The 16,675-nt window shown below is 45.1% G+C and overlaps 1 protein-coding gene and 1 long non-coding RNA gene across 3 annotated transcripts in view; both read left to right on the forward strand.

The window, feature by feature from the left end:
- The window catches only part of LOC310851400, a 79,427-nt gene that overhangs the window by 1,652 nt on the left and 61,100 nt on the right, over positions 1-16,675 (forward strand). The window lies entirely within an intron of this gene.
- On the forward strand, positions 6-16,453 carry ARFGAP2 (ARF GTPase activating protein 2). Of its 2 annotated transcripts, XM_083751019.1 has the most exons (17): positions 6-158; positions 563-681; positions 4,037-4,109; positions 4,423-4,554; positions 4,646-4,726; positions 6,042-6,144; positions 6,997-7,053; positions 8,358-8,402; positions 9,110-9,162; positions 10,198-10,334; positions 10,630-10,761; positions 11,470-11,598; positions 11,691-11,822; positions 12,894-13,020; positions 13,122-13,212; positions 13,483-13,601; positions 14,475-16,453. In XM_083751019.1, exons 1-17 carry the CDS (start codon positions 87-89, stop codon positions 14,493-14,495), a joined length of 1,623 nt encoding a protein of 540 aa, XP_083607145.1. In that variant the 5' UTR covers positions 6-86; the 3' UTR covers positions 14,496-16,453. The 2 variants fall into 2 exon arrangements, with proteins under 2 accessions (XP_083607145.1, XP_083607146.1); XM_083751020.1 differs by lacking the exon at positions 8,358-8,402.

Consider the following 16,675-nt stretch of genomic DNA (forward strand, 5'->3'; position numbering starts at 1 on the left):
ACCCGTCGGAGGGAAACACCTCGCGCGCGGATTGGTCCCCGCGGCGACCTGTTGCCGGCCGCGGTGGGTGCTGGGAAAAAGAAAACATGGCGGCCGGGCCCAGCAAGGCGGAGATTCAGACCCTTTTCAAGCGGCTTCGGTCTGCGCCGCCCAACAAGGTACCGAGCGCGGGGAGTTGAGGCAGGAGGCTCTGGAGTGTCTCTTTGGCCGCTGTTCCCGATGGCAGACGCCCGCCGGCCCAGCGTCTCCCCTCCCCACCGTCCCCTTCCGGTTCGGTTCTGCCACCGCCGCAGTGCCCCGTCCACCTGCGGCAGGGCTGGGGCCGTGAGGTTTGAGACCTTGAAGGAGGACGGCACCTGCGTCCCCTCAAAGCACAGCGGCCCGTTTCATCCCCGCAGTCCCCTCGTTTCAAGCTGCAGGGTGGGGAAAGACTCGTCATAGTTAGAGTCACTGGCGCCAGACCAGACATACTGGCTCCCTATAAGGAAGCTGGCCTGCTGTCCTTCCTTTCCCGGTGGCTCCCTGTTGGTCTTCCTCATAGCTTTTCTTCTGTTTCTTGTAGTCCTGCTTTGACTGCGGTGCGAAGAACCCGAGCTGGGCCAGCATCACCTATGGAGTGTTTCTCTGCATTGACTGCTCTGGGGTTCACCGGTCGCTGGGTGTGCATCTCAGCTTTATCCGGTGAGTACTAGGGTTTTGTTTGTTTTTGGAGGGGTGGGAGGTAAGATGAGGAACGTGAGAGATACAGGATCCCTGCTTTAGTCGTACGGGGACCAACGATCAACGTGGCTCATTGTGTGCAACTCCAGTGTCTTGTGTAATTGTGGTACTTACGCATACTCCTAAAATGGCTCTTGTGCAGTAAAACGTGTTTGATTAGGTAATCTTTGAGGATCCTAAGAATAGCCTAATCCCCTTTCTCTCACTTGTTCATTGTACTGCTATTTGAAAACAGGCAGGATATTTATATAGTTCATTATACAGATTAGTACTCACCATGAAGTTGTTGCAATAAGTGCCACACTTTTAACATCTGGAAGGAAAAGTTGCTATTACTGGGTACCCTTGAGTACCCCCAGAAAAAAGCACTGTAATATATTTGTGGTGAAGCTTGTTCTTGATGACTTAGAGATGGCTACTTTCGTAGTTAGACAAGTATTGAATGAACTTCTTTGTAATGTTCCGTTCATCTACAGATGTAGTTATGATACTCAGAAAATGCACTGCTGATTGCTATGATCTTTAAAAATTATTTTGCACATGATGTGTGACTGCATACAAGTTTGCACTATTTAATTTATTTATATACTTCTGCAAATTGAGTGATAGATTTGTGTGTTTCTTTCTGGTATTATTGTCATTTTATAGGTGGCATTAGTTAATATTTTGTGTTGTAGTGAGTGCATGCTTGTTTGTACCTATACAGCATTTGAAGGGAAATTCAAAAAGAGGGAATCATCATTTCAGAAAATGTTTCTGTTTGCCATGCAACAATCCTAGTGATTAGCTATGGAAGGAAGAGAGTTGCTACAGGCATTCCTTTGGTTAAAAACCTGTTTCCACACCAATGGAAGAAAACATTGGAGTTGGGGGCCGTGTTAGAATTCTGTAAAGCTTCCTCCTTCCTTGGCAATGTATAAAAATAACAACTGTTCACTGTAGTGCACTGAGACTGATTTCATACTTGAATTTTCCACCACTTGACACTCCTCCACTGCTGTCTGTTGAAAGATTTTACATTTGAGGTGATGTGCAATGGTCATAAAAGCTGTCCATCTCTAACACTTGATCTCTGACTTTATTGCACATGTAAAGTATGTTATATAAAAACTGAGCAGTGAACATGCTTGAACAGACCCTTTAACATGCTCTTTTTTTTTTGCTGACTTCTAATACATTGAAGTATTTGTCTCATTTCAATACATTTGTGAAGCTTGAAAGCCCGCACTTACCCTTTACCTGACCTACTTCTGTGAGAGTATCGGATTACTCACACAGGCTAGCTAGCTAGCCCTAGTTCTTGTTCTTACAGTGTAAGCTCTTTGGCTCTTATAATAGTTTCTTACCTGAAATGCTCTCTCTTTGTCCTCGGTGAACAGAAGGAAAGTAGAATTCTGTGTTGGAGCAGGACCATGCAATTTTGGCAAAGCAAGAAGTACATAGCTTCTTTTGGCTGCTGTGTCATGTGACAGAAGTGAGATATTTGATACATATTGATTTCTGAGTATCTCATGGCTGACAGTACCATAACAGGAGAAATGAAATTCATACATCTAGAGGAAACTTTCATTGGTTAGAAGAGTATCAGCTAGAATCATTTGTATTTCTGTATTTCTATTTTAGTAAATGAATGTACAAAGTATGGGTACAACAGCTTTCCCAAGCTCTGGAGTGCATAATTCTCTCTGGTGGTTTTCATGGCTATTTCTTCCTGTATTTATGAGCCTATAGAAGTATTTACACAAATTAGATAAGGCTTTGAAGAACATGTCAAAGAAGTTTCTGCAGAGCTGCTTGACAGCAGTGCTAAAGCCATCACATCTATTTCAACAGTACAAACACTGCTGCTGCTTTAAAAAATATTTTAAAATTGATTTTCAATAAAAAGAGCATGTAAACATATCCTGTCCTACAACAGACATCCCTCTCCCAAAAATTTTTTTTTGGGGGGGTTGGAAACATAATTTCGGAGAGTACAAATGCTTCTTTAAAATATTGTTGACCAGCACATACTGAGATGAGTTTTGTATCTTTGAAATTAGCCATTTATTTATTTAGAAGCTTTCTATACCGTCCCTCCTTTCATTGGATCAGATTTCAGGGCACTGCTAATGTAATTCATAATACAATTTCAAAAAACCAAAACACAAAAGAACAAATAAAAGCTCAAAACATGTTGAGACATATATACTTTTAAAAATACCTAGTTGAATAAAAGTGTCTGAATCTGGCATCTAAAAGCTGCATCTAAAGTTGGCCCCAGGCATTCCTCCTTGGGAGATGGTATTCCATAGCCAGGGTTCCACCACTGAAAAAACCCTCCTTTGCTGTTTCATGGTGCACTCCTGATAAAAAAGTCAGAGCAGGGCCTCAACAGAAGATCCTAAGAGAAGCAAGCTGTCTTCCTTTGTGTGTGCTTGTTTTTCCCTAATCCAAAAAATTGTCCACTTGGTATTTTTGTGTGTTTCTTGGAAAAAAAGATAAATGCATGCTAGCTGGATACATCTGAAGAGTTTTTGCTCGTGTGCTCAAAGCATATTCTCCTTGCCAACACTTTTGCATCTGAATTATTGGGTACCCACTACCTTGTATTCAGTCTGAAATTATTCTGGTTAACAGGCCAGACTGAAGGAGTTCAAACAGCCAAATACAACTGGGTCAAAGCTCTGGTAACACATGAGCCACTGCCAGGGGTGTACCTAGAGGTTGGCCAGGTTGGCCCCCACCAAGGACGCAGGGTCAGGGAGGCACAAAAATCACATCTCTCCATCTGGCTTGGAGTGGCTAGGAATCTCGGCGCCCTCACCAGAGGAATCCGGTTGCTGACATGGGCCATCTCAGCAACCCTGTGGTGCCCCCTTCCCAGTCAGAAGTGTGAGTGGAGTGCCTAGCAAGGCTTAGGGAAGAAAGACAGGGAGCGGGTAAGAGTTGCAGGAGGAGGAAAAAGGAAGGGAGGAAGGAGGCAGAAGGGAAAGCAGGGAGTGGAGGGAGGAAGGTAGACAGATGGACCAATGGAGGAGGAGGAGGTGTGGAGCAGAGCAGATCTGACCCTGATGGTCCTTGCTCTCTCCTGGCTATAGAGGCACTGGTACAACATCTCCTTGCCCAAGGGCACAAGGAAACCAAGGCACACCTCTGGCCACTGCCCTCACCCGGAAACTAATATGGAATATATTTATTGGTTCAGGGGCACTAACAGTAGCTTATATATTCCCAGAGATCTGCTTCCATTGTGCATTGTGTTGTTCAAACCCTTCTGAGCCTGATCTGGTGAACTTTTCTGTGATAATGACTCCAGGTTTTGTTCTCTTGTCAGGTCCACAGAGCTTGATTTCAACTGGAGCTGGTTTCAGCTGAGGTGTATGCAAGTGGGTAGCAATGCCAATGCGGTAAGGAGCCATTTGAAGTTGATGATCTTTAGTTGCATGCCTGGACCTTTTTACCATGCTCCTCTTTGGTAGATGTCATAGTCAAGTGGTTGGTGTTTTCTTAATAAATATTTGTTTATCAAACTTGCTTATAAAATAAAAGAACATGGTGGCCTGTGTTCCTGAAACTCCTGCTTCCAAGAGAAAGCTGAATTCTTGCAGGTCTATGTCTGGAATCGGGCCCTTTAGTTATAGGAGGTCACCCGTTTGTTTCATTTGCTCTTCATTTTTCTAATCCTGGACTTCAACTAAATTTCCTCTCCACCCCCGCCAGACTGCCTTTTTCCGCCAGTATGGTTGCACCACCACAGATGCCAGTGCCAAGTATAATAGCCGCGCAGCCCAGATGTACCGGGAGAAGATCCGGCAACTGGCAACTGCTGCGATGGCCAAGTATGGGAATGATGTAAGTGCAGATGAGCCTCTTTGCTGTTGGGAAGGATCAGGGACCATGGTGCTTGCTACTGAATACGACAAATTATTTTCTCCTTTTCCAGCTTCTGATTGATGGGCTGAGTGGAACTCCAGGCCACTCCCCAGAAAAGAGTGATGCCGATTTCTTCTTGGAACATACACAGGTGTGTTGAGCCAACTTGGATTGCCCCTTTCCATCAGAAACCTTCTTTGATGGGGGAACTACAGGTCATGAATGTATTTGATCCAAAACTCTGTAACCTACATAGGTCAACTTGGAGGGGCCGTGCTGCTCAGTGGTTTGGACCTGCCATATTCACTACGTTTGCCTCCTTGAGGTGGTTGTTTACATTCATACATGCAAACTGGCCTGGTTTGCATGTCACAGTAATCAAGGTTTGGCTTGGATTGTGGTGAAGATCTTTCCTCCTTGACCACCATCTGTAACCTTAGGAAAATTTTTGGCTACAGATCGTAGTTAAGGAAGAGAGACATTAACCATAGTCCCAGGTTCGAATGGCAAGCAGAGCCAAAACCCTAGCTGAGGTGCTGTGCTGACCTAAAAAGCCTGAGGAGGAGCAAAGTAGCTGCAACCTCCTCCTTGCGAGCCAGTGTGTTCAGCCTAAGCCATGAACCTGACTTGGTGTGACAGAGCCACGGAGTCAGATCAGTGGTCTGTTTGGCTCAGTCTTCTTTGATTTGAGTGTTGGCTGTTATCCAGTCAGAGGTGGTCTTCCTAGCCCTGCCACCCACAACCCTCCAACTGGAGATGGACCCTGGGATTCCTGTTCTTGTAGAGCTTGTGTTCTTCTACTGAGATACAGGCCCTTCTCTCCTCCTCCTTTTTTCTTTTTTGTCTTGTTCACAAAGGATAAGCAGAGCTCTTTCCTTAGGATCCCCCCACCCTGACCTTGCTCAGGGGCAGTATACTTCCAGATACTGGATCCTGGGTTCAAAGAGATGATAGCTTTTAGTTTCTGCACTGCTTCTGAGCTTCCTAGATGAAGCTAGATGAACTCTTGGTTTTGTTCAACAAGATGATTCGTAGCTTATGTCTTTCCTGTCTAGAATATCTTCTCTCTCATACAGGGGCAAGACTGGGAGATTTCCACTTTGACTCTAAACTGGAAGTTCCATTGATTTCAGGGTACCATCTACTTAAGCATGCTTAGGATTGTAGAGCTGGTCTCAAGGGATTGGGTTTCCTTCTCCAAAACTGTTTCTTGCCACGGAGGAGATTATATCTAAAGATACGGGACAGCATGGCCTGAGTCTTAAATCTGCTTGGCTCCAGATTTCCCCACAAGAAGCCACCTTGAGGGCATACATTGTAATACTTGAGAACACTGTTAATGCTTATTGGGTGTTATGCGTTTGAAATGCATATCCTGTTAACCAAGGGTTTCTGAGTTTGATCTATTTGTACTGTCCGATCCAAATTGCTGCATCTTCCTGAGGACCAGTTCATTTTCTTTTAAGGATTGTAATACCTGGGATGTGGTTGAAACAGGCCAGAGCACAGTAGAGCCTTCTCTAGAATTGGAGAGAACAGCAAAGTCTACTGAGAATAATGAAGTTCAACGTGAGTATCGCTATTTAGCTCCTTTGCCCCTTTTGAATCTTCCTAGCCTGGCTGGAAAGACACTTGATCTTGCTTGTTCTCAGGATGGATGATGAGCAGAGGATCTGTGCAGTGTAACACATGAGTCAATATAGAGGATTGAAGAATTGCTTCATTGTTGCATGCATGTTGTGGCATCTCTCCACAACGTTTGGCAGCCATACCCATGTTCTCTTGAAGTGAACATTTTATTTTTCTCTTGGAAAAGGGTGTTTACGCTGCGTGACTTAAGTTAAGGAGTCCTGCATTTCCTATAGGGCAGGGGTGGGGAACCTCTGTCTTTCAGAAGTTGATGGACTACAGTTCCCATCAACCCACATCAGTAATGACATTGCTTGGAGCTGATGGGAGCTGGAGTTCAACAATATATAGAAGGCCATGGGTTCCCCACCCCTTCTATATAGATTTAAAAGTATCAGGTGTGTGGAAGCAGTTCTGTTGCTTGGAATATTCTTGACCAGGCATGGGCAAACTCGGCCCTCCAGATGTTTTGGGACTACAGTTCCCATCATCCCTGACCACTGGTCCTGTTAGCTAGGGATGATGAGAGCTGTAGTCCCAAAACATCTGGAGGGCCGAGTTTAGAGATGCGTATTCTTGACGGTCAGTGAGACTCTGGTGGTTTCTACTAGCTGTCCAGTAATTTCCTGCAGGGAGTTTGGATAGTAAGCAGTGGTCCTGGAACATCAACGTTTTGTGGGATGAGAAAAAAATCATTTTAATTGTCCAAGATACTGGACACAAGACATGCATCTTCTTTGCTCTACCTTAGTTGCCATTTTAAAAAATAAGTGTGTGTGCTCTTGCCCATAGAACCTGACCAGGGTCCATCTATTGACCTGCTGAGCACTTCTCCTAAAGGATCTCTTGGTAAGTGTAAGCTCCCTTGTTTCCTATTATGTTAAATATAATGTCTCAGTGGCTCACCATTTAATTTGAGTAGATGGTCTGCATTAACAACAGAGTTTATTTCAGATGCTGAATCAGGTAAGGGAGGCCAGTGCTTCTGACTCTGGAGGAGGAATTGGGTCACTTCTAAGTCTGGCTTTTGAAAATTTGAACTATAGAGTTGGAATATACCTAAAGATCATCTAGAACAACTGGCTGGTAGAGGAAATCGGCCGTTAGGCATAAAATTAGAGTATTCACCCTGCAATGAAGGAATCTCAATACGTGGTCCCTCATCCAGTTTGAAACCATGCCAGATGGGTGATCCAACATCTGCGTAGAGATTTCTAACAAAAGAGAGTCTTTCACTTCCACACAAGTATGTTCACCTGTCAGCTGCTTGTTTCAGAAGGAATCTCTTCATAATTTTTAGTCACAATCCCCTTTCTTGTAATTTTAATTTGTTGGTTTGAACCCTATCCTCCAGAACAAATCTGCTCCATCAGTATAACGGCCTTCAAATATGAAGATGACCATTCATCCTTGCACAGAATTAAGAAAAAGATTTTATTCAGTATTGGAGACTCTTCCCATATATGGTATCAGCATACCATATATTCTGCAATTTCTGGATGGCCTGTCCCTTCTGACCTTGAGATCCCAGTGTTTGTTTAGGTCAAAAGCAATAATTCACCAGGGGGACTGGGGTAGTATCGAGTGAATAAATGCAAATTAGAACTATTATTGACTTATTTGTCAAGAGGAACTAGCCATTACTGAAGACTGTGATCTGATTCTGATTTTAACAATCCAGTCTGCTAAACCGTGGTGTATTAGACCAGGAATAGTTACATGCATGTTTGCTCCTCCTCCCCATATCCATTCAACTTTGGCGAAGATACCTTACATTTTAACCACAGTTTCCCTTGATGTCAAAACAGGGAAACTGTACTTTACGGGCTCAAGAATATGAAACTAGAATCGGATTTGGTTTGGAGGAGGACCTTAAAGCACAGTTTCTGGATCAGATGTCACTATGAACTAGGTTGCCTTCATCAAAGCAGTGTGTGTGGGGAGAAGGGCAGAGAAAGCTTGCATGCACAGGATCTGTGCCTGGTCTGATAAACCACGATGTCTGATTCCAGCCTATAGATGCTAGTATCCTGTTCCTGCAATTTTGCTTGGGCCTTCTTGTGGAGGATGTGTTTCTGTCTATCCTGAGCCCAGACTATACCTAGAACGTACCATTTTAGTTTCCAACATGTACATGTCTTTTTCTTCCTCAGACGCATCCATGTGTCTGTCTCGGCAAGGGGCTGCTCCTGCCAGAGGTAACTGGCTAAGGGCCTGCACTGGCTACTTGTGGTGCCTTGCCTCTGCCTTCTCTTTCTGTGGTTCTGCCTTCAGGCCAGGGTTTGTCTGTCTTCTACATTCAAATTGTCATTTCAAGGAAGTTGATCTTCCTCACTAGTGAAGTTGAGGATCCATCCTGCTCTTTGCTATCTTTGCAGTCAGCCAAGTGGACACACGTGGCTCGTTTCAAGGAGGCACTTGCGTTACTAACTGCTTTAGGAATACTGAGCAGCCTCCCTAGAAAATGTAGCTTCAGTCCTGCAGCGGTGCTTTGTTGCCACTAGAGCTCTTCTCCAAGGCCAACCTGAGCTACCAGGCACCCTTTGGCTTCTCAACCACCAGTTTTTTGTTGCAATATATGTAACATATTGGGAAATCAGTCTAGTTTTTCAAACCAGATTCTTTGAAGCACCACTTTTTGGGGTGATTTTATGCTGCTTTTTCAACTCAAGAAGGGGGACCACAAAGCGGCTAATCTGAAATTGCATGGTGTGGCCTGTCATACTGCCTTTGGATTTCTCTATGCTGCTGCCAGAGCTGTTGGGTGTATTAACTATGCATCTGGCACACTTGGCATAGCTTTCAATGTGCCACAAAAGCCTTAAATAGCTGCTTACTAGTGTTGGGACTAACAGCAGATTTCTTGCTGTCTTTCATGTCTGCTCATTATTTTTCCCTGTTGCAGAAATAAAACCTTCACTCATTGGAAAGAAGAAGCCAGGTGCTACTAAGAAAGGGGTATGTCTCCTGAGAGGGATTTTGTCTAACTACACACATCTATTTTTTCTGATAAAGATTTGCTCCCCAGTCCACATCTACCCAGCAAATGACCTTGCCATTTGCCTTGAGTATCTAATAAGGATTTTCTCTAATCAGTTTTGCATTGTATGCTATTTGTGGGTATCAGTGCTTCCAGGGATTTGCCTGATTCCTGACTGGATTTGATTTCAGTGATTGTGCACACAACCAAATACTGTGCATATAGAGAAATATTCAGAATGAGCTTGAAAAAGCTGGGTGGGGGAGGCAGGGAGAGATTACATCATTGGTAAACTTATAAAATTTCAAACATCATATGAAGTACACCTGATGAGTAAATAGTGGAACTGCATACAGCAAAGCTTGCAAAATAGTGAGCAGCTGTTTTTCTCTGGTGGGGAACCTGCAGCCTGTAGGCCAAATTTGGCCTGTGAGGCTATTTTCCCCAAACAGTGTCTCCCTGGCCCATACCATAGGATGAGATTTGTGGGGCAGTCAGAGATGTGGCAAGTTTGGCTGAACAACCCAAGTTTCTTACCGGGGGTGGGGGGACCTGTATCATGTAGCCAATTTGATTCCTGCAGTGCAAGTGATCCCTTCCAGCTGTACAACTCTATGGTTCTTTGATCTCTGCAGAAAGCAGCTTGGCCAGCCTTGTGCTCAGCACTGGTAACTAAGCATAGGGATGGCAAAGCCCCTTGTGCTGCAGTTCCCAAGCCCTGTGTAAGCGACTTTTAACAGGTGGGTTGCACCAAGCAACTGTCACAGTTGCTCTGCAGGGATGGGGACAGATAAGGATCTGGCCTGCTGAGCACAAAAGAATTCCCACCCTTTAAATCTTCCCTTTCAGCATTTGGAGGGGCCTATCAAATTTGTCTTGAACTGGCCAGATTTGTTCACTGACTCTCTCTGCGCCCCTTGCATCGTTTGCAGTAATCGATCCTTTGGTTTTGCCATTTTAAAGGCTCACTGTGGCTTTTCTTGGAACCTTTATTCTGCTTCTGTTTCTTCCAGCTGGGGGCCAAAAAGGGTCTTGGAGCTCAAAAAGTGAGCAGCCAGAGTTTCACTGAAATTGAACGACAGGCCCAGGTGGCTGAAAAGATGAGGGAACAACAGGCTGCAGAGTGCAAGAAGCAAGCTGAGGAGTCCCTGTAAGTGAGGCACACTTGCAGCATCCTCAAGTTAGGATCTGTATATGTTTGCATGCAGAGTTATTGGGACAAGCTTCCTATCATAGGAAAACTTGTATTTGGCATGGAATGATGAAGCAATTGGCACATAACAAAGTCAGGACTAAATAAGTGTTGTCCTGCCCGGGCCTGAGCTTTTTTGAGTACATAAAGTCTGTCCTGCTTACCCATTTCCTCATTTCAGAATGATGAGATATGTGGGTAGTTTATATGTATTCTGGACTCCCCTGCCAGTTTATTTTGTTGTCTCCCTCAGAGTTGCCTCAATGAGACTGGCATACCAGGAGTTGCAGATTGATCGGAAGAAGGAGGAGAAGAAATTCCAGAACCTGGAAGGAAAAAAGCGTGAACAAGCTGAGAGACTGGGCATGGGATTGGTGTCCAGGAGGTATTTGCTATACATGAAGAACAAGGAGAATGTGCCGAATGGGTAGATTTTAGTGTAACATCTGCCCCAAGATTGCTTGGGAGTTTAGTTGCTGCTGTCTCAATAGGCAGGAAGATTGTGGTTCAAGAGTACATCATTGGTGAGCTGAGTTCCAGTCTACTCTATTTGGAGTGGCTTGTGAATCCTGAATATTAGCCTTAATTGTAATCTCTATTTGCCCCAATCAAAAGATTGCTTCTTTCCAGTAGATCCTCAGCCTTGGGTGGCTCTTCTGCTTTTCCATCTTGTAGAAGCTGATCTGAGGTATAATGAAATTTGTATCTTTAGAAAATGAGACACTGTCCTGGCTCCCTCGTTGTTTGTTTATAACCCACCCAGACTGTATACAGCATAAGTTTTAGCAATAAGAAACCCCTGCTTGCAGTCTTAAGTCTCACATCTGCTTTTGCCATGATCTCTACATTCTGGCTAGCTCAGAGCACAGCCTTAATGAAGTGATGTAGCAGCCTTTCTGAAAAGCCAGAAGGTCTGGTTAGTGACAGGATGGGAGGCTGCCTGCAGAATTTGATGAGTAACACCTTGAGCTCCTTTAAAGGGAGGCAGACTAGGTTGACTTGGGCCTTATTTTTGAGCCAATGTAGTTCTAATGTTGAGAAGTAGGTGTTGGGCTCTGCCAGTAGGGTTTTATCTTGGTCTTCTTCCTCCTAGTTCCATCTCGCACTCTGTCCTTTCCGAGATGCAAATGATAGAACAAGAAACACCAGTGACTGCAAAGTCCTCTCGGTCCCAGCTGGATCTGTTTGAAGACACTGGAAGTTTCACATCCGGACCACCCAAGTAAGACTGAGTGGTTGCAGTGCCATTCGCTCTTGCTCAGCTTTTCTTTATCTGGCCTGGATAAATCATCTCTTCTCATTTTTTTTCCATAGGTACAAAGATAATCCCTTCTCATTAGGAGATGCTTTTGGCTCGCAGTGGGAAACAGACAACACCTGGGGGATTGACAAAGGGGAAGAGGAGACAGACATCACTATCTCCAGTATCCGGCCCATTGGTGAAAGGTAAAAGTGATGAGTCCCTTGAAGGAGTTTCTTGAAGGAACTGTTCAGGGACATATATGACTGCTCTTTAACCAGCACCTGACAAAAAGGCCTCTTAGGCTTTCCCAAGGCATTTTGCCTCAAGCACTGTCCAAAAGACACCAGTTTCAAAATTGTGGTCTGATGGACTAAACTTCAGAGATGAGGGTTCAAATTTCCACTCAGCCATGAAGCTCCCTAGGTGACCTTGTTTCTCAGCCTAACCTATCCCACAGGGTGGTTGTTAGGATAAAACAGGGAGGGAGAGAAACCTAATGTGACACCCAAAGCTCCCAGGAGGAAAGGTGGGGCATAAATGTAATAATAATAACAACAACATTTGCAATCAATACGAATGGATCTCAGAGCAATGCTTTGACTAAGCCACTGAGAAATGCTGGTTGCTTGAATGAGAGTTGCTGATGAGAGTAGGGGGCTTTTGTCTTTGTTTAACTGAGGAAAATAGTGACCAGGTTTACACACTGCAGAAACCATAGTTTAGAAAAACAATTCACTAAACCTGTGGCTTAATGTGAACAAGCAATGTGCCTTAAGTGTACTGCTGAAAGGTTCTCACTGCACTCCCTGCCTGCTCCTGCTTCTGCTGTTCTGTGGACAAAACAAGCCAGACTTTGGCTTCTTGTAGCTTCTGGGCCATGGCCTGAAATTTGTTTGTCTCCAAACCACAAGCAGTAACAAAAGTTTGTACTTGGGTAGCTACTTGTGGGTTCTTCAGGGGAACAAACCCAACTCTGCCTGGTTTTGACTGTGGCACATCAGGAACGGGAAGAGTGCTGTTCAAACTTTGGAACAGCCTGCAACATGACACACTGCTTATTCATTTAAAACTGGCTGGGTTTCAGCTATGGTTTAATGTGCTGTGTGAATCAATCCAGTGTATGACATAGCGCTTAGCTGAGGGGGCTTATGACATCCAACCAACTTGGAGTTGAACAGATGGGGTTCCACTTTCTCACCATGGCCGAATACCTGTGCACTGGGTTGTGACTCTATGGATTGCTGTTACAGGGCTTTCCTTTCTCCTCCACTCAGACCCACCAACAGAAGAGAGACAGAGAGCAAGATCTCAGTAGTAGAGTCTAGTGAAGCTCGACAGAAGTTTGCTGGGGCCAAAGCCATCTCGTCTGACATGTTCTTTGGGCGGGAAGCTGATGCTGAGGCAAGTGCAGGATGATTTCTCTGTCTTCAAGCTGTTGCCACCCATCACCTAGCAACCACCAGCTTCTGTTTCCTGCGTCTTATTTTGTTTTCTCTTTCCAGTATGAGGCCAGATCCCGACTCCAACAACTCTCTGGCAGCAATGCCATCAGCTCTGCTGATCTGTTTGGAGAGTCTGAGACAGGGAACTCGGGTATGTCAGCAAACAACTTGAGAGACGGGTTTTCTTCTGTCACCAAGGGGCTGGTGTGGCCCTTAACACCTATTACTCAGAAAGGGATGGGCTTGGCTGGCTTGAGTGTCAAATCATGGAGCAGATTACATATCTGACTCAGGGTTACAGGATCTCCTAGTGGATTTCCCAACCTAGGATCTCAGCCAGCAAGGCCTCTTCCATAAGATGAGCATCTTCCTCATACAGCAGAACTCTCTGATGGTGTTGTTTTTCCTTCTGCCTCTCTAGGTAGTGTTTCAATTGGAAATGTACTGCCTGCTGCTGATATTGCCCAGTTCAAGCAAGGGGTGAAGTCTGTTGCTGGCAAGATGGCTGTTCTAGCCAATGGTGTGATGAATTCCCTTCAGGTGAGGTAGCACGCCTGTTGTGTAGTCATGGCAAGAGGCTCTAAATGCCTCACGCAGAGTTCAAACTCTGATAGTGAAGGTTACAATCCTGGAAGCCATGTGTGATGTCTTGGCTCTGGCTTTTGTTTCGTTCTCATTCATGTAGGGGTCAAAAAGTTTCCAACACTTCTAAAGCAGCTAGCTGGTCAGTCCACTAGAAGATAATAAATTACTGCAAATGTATGCTAAATTTATATTCCCAGCTTTTGCAAAGCTACTTGGACTCAGGTAGATGATGCAAACATATGCAAAGTAACTGGTGTTTTTATACTTTGTAGTTCTGGAACAGAAGTTTAGACAGAAACCTTAATGCAGGCCTCATCCACACTTAACACTGTGTGTGCAAACCTCAAGCTCACCTGCTTACACACTTGGGCTGTTCCCCTAATGCTCCTGTGCGAGGAGCTGCTTTTGTCAAATGATGGGATGACAGGGGCTACAGCCAGTTCTCATTCTGATCTTTTCTCATGTTATTAGTGAGAGCATGGTGTTGCATGATCTGAGATGGCAGCATGGAAATTCTTTGCCAGCCAGCAAAAGTAACCTTTTACATGGTTCATAAGCCTCTTATTCAGAGCTTAGTAGGATGGGCTTGCTTTTGTCATATCCGCTTGCGGGTTTCCCCATATCTGGTTGGCCGTTAGAGAACAGGATGCTGCACTAGATGGGCCATGGACCTGATCCAGCCGGCACTTTTATGTCCTGATATTTGGCCTGAAGTTTTAACTGTTTTGGGGGGTTAGCTGCTGTATTCAGGTGCCGAGAAATATGGCATCATTTCTGTGGGCAATGTGCTAAGTTGCCTCTTTCTGTCCTCCCTCTCCCACCTCTTAGGATCGCTATGGCTCATATTGAGGACTCAGGAGAGACTTTGCAGCTTGTGGCCATCAGCGAAACACCAATTGCACCTTGAGTCCACCTGGAAGAATTGAACAGGATTGCTTTTTAGCCGAGCATGGCTAGGGGCTTCTTGAGGAGAGAAGGAGAAATGGACATGCCTGGCACTTGCTCAAAAACTCTTTGGACATTATTTTCGATTTGAAATGACCCCAACCTTCAGCTAATGGAATATTGGCCCTTCCAGAGAATCCCCCGCTGCTGCTGCGCACTGCACAAGGGTTGCCAATTGACCTCTGTGCTGCTGCTGTTTCCACGTCCCCCAGCCCCTGGCTGTTATTAGCAGAATATGTTTGGGGGGAGAAGAAAGCTGTGTCTGAAACTCTTCCAAGGGAAATGGCAGTAAACAGGGGAATGGTGGGGAATCCCCAGGGCCTAGACTGTTTTCTAGAACAGGGGGAAGTTTTGATTTTGGCACAAGGTCATTCTTGCTGGCCGTGCCTTGAACCAATGTGATATAATTAGATCCCTTTTTGAGAGCAGCGACTTAAAAGCCTCCATCTGTAGCAAGCAGCAAAGGATCAAGGCAAGCTTGGGTGGGCTTGTGCAAGATATTTGCAGTGTTACGCAAATATGCTGGACAGCTGGGGAAACGTACATTTCTTACCCTGTCACACACACCCTGAACCGTGGGTTGATGCTGTTGAGAAGAGAGCATCTTCAGTTGAGGAATGAAGAGGTTATTGGGCCTGCTGCTTCATATAACCTGTTGCCTCGTCTCCTTGGTGCCCTCTTGGTTTCCTTTCAGACCTTTATGGAAACTGCTAACAAAACAGGGCAGTGGCCGCTCAGTCCCCTGGCTCTGGTGCTGTTTGTGCAACCACTGCTGTTGCTGGCCTCCCTTCCCCGGCGAGATCTACCTGAATAGCATGGCCCCATCTGTGCTGCACGTGGGGAAAGGAAGTAGTTTCAAGGAAAGCGGCTTCCCCTTGTCGAAGCTTCACTGCTGCCCCTTTGCTCCATCTAGCCCAGCATTCTGGGTTTCTTTCTTTCTTAAACGACTCCAGTTACAGTTCTGCTGGTGTAGATGAAGAACAGGAGCAGATGAAAGTGCTCTCTTCCATCCCACAATGCTGCTTTGATGTTCAGGACAGAAGCTATCCTGCCACAAAGCCCCCTCTTGCATCTGCATGCCTTTCCCCCCTGCCTTGGTTTATGTTCTTCTCTTGGAAGAAGAATCTCCTCATCACACTGGGAAACTCAATCCACGTGAAGCGGTGCTTGCTGTTGTAACCATTTTACATTTACCTTGCATGATAGTTGCTGTTGCAGCTGTGGGTTCATCTGAAGACTTGCGTCGTGCCCATTGTACATTCTGTGAAGGTAGCAAGTCTGTCTAATCGCTCTTCACTGGGAAATCAACCACTAAGAGTACACTGGAATGATGACTTTGGTTTCAATAAGATGCTCTTGCTAGAGAGAGAGATGAGGTTTATCAGGGTAGCTTGAGGACCCACTTTATGATGGAGCAACATCTTGCCTATTTCCATATTTGCATATTCATTAGTGCAATTGACCTGCTTTCTCCTTGCACACTTCCCCAAGAAGGTAAATGGCTGCATGGGCTTACTGGAAATCTCTTCTCCGCCCCCTTGGGTCTGCTCCACTTCTCATTTTTTGCTCCCTGGGTTCTGAAAATGCACTGATGTTTTAACTTCGATTATTGCAAATTTGTCTTAAAGTGCTCCTTTCCAAGGCCAGGAGTTTGCAGAGCTTTGGTTTGGCCTGGTGTACTCTCGACTGGAAGAGGGTTCTCTTCTTGGGCTGTCTGTGTACTTTGAGTTAAAACGGTAGTATTAATGAGCTTTGTTGTGGCCAAGGTTGGGCCTCTGCTGTGTGTGGGGGTCCAAAGGGGAGTGATATGGATTCTCTCCCTCCCACCCCAAGTGAATAAAATCAAATACGTATGTGTTCCATTTCTGTGACTTCCTTTTTTTAATTCAGATGTAGCTGATGGACCCCAGGGACACTGAGGCAAGCAGAGCTACTCCCTTTTCTATGCCATGGGCTAGGAAGGGAAGTTAGCAGACTTCAGGTGAGGTGTGAAGAGGACACAGTCTGGGTGTGAAAGCAGCCTTAAAGGATTACCAATTTGTGTTGATTTTTTCTTTATGAAAAATGAGCTGATGTGAAACACT

This window comes from Podarcis gaigeae (genome assembly GCF_964106915.1).
Source record: "Podarcis gaigeae genome assembly, chromosome: 1".
NCBI lineage: Eukaryota > Metazoa > Chordata > Lepidosauria > Squamata > Lacertidae > Podarcis > Podarcis gaigeae.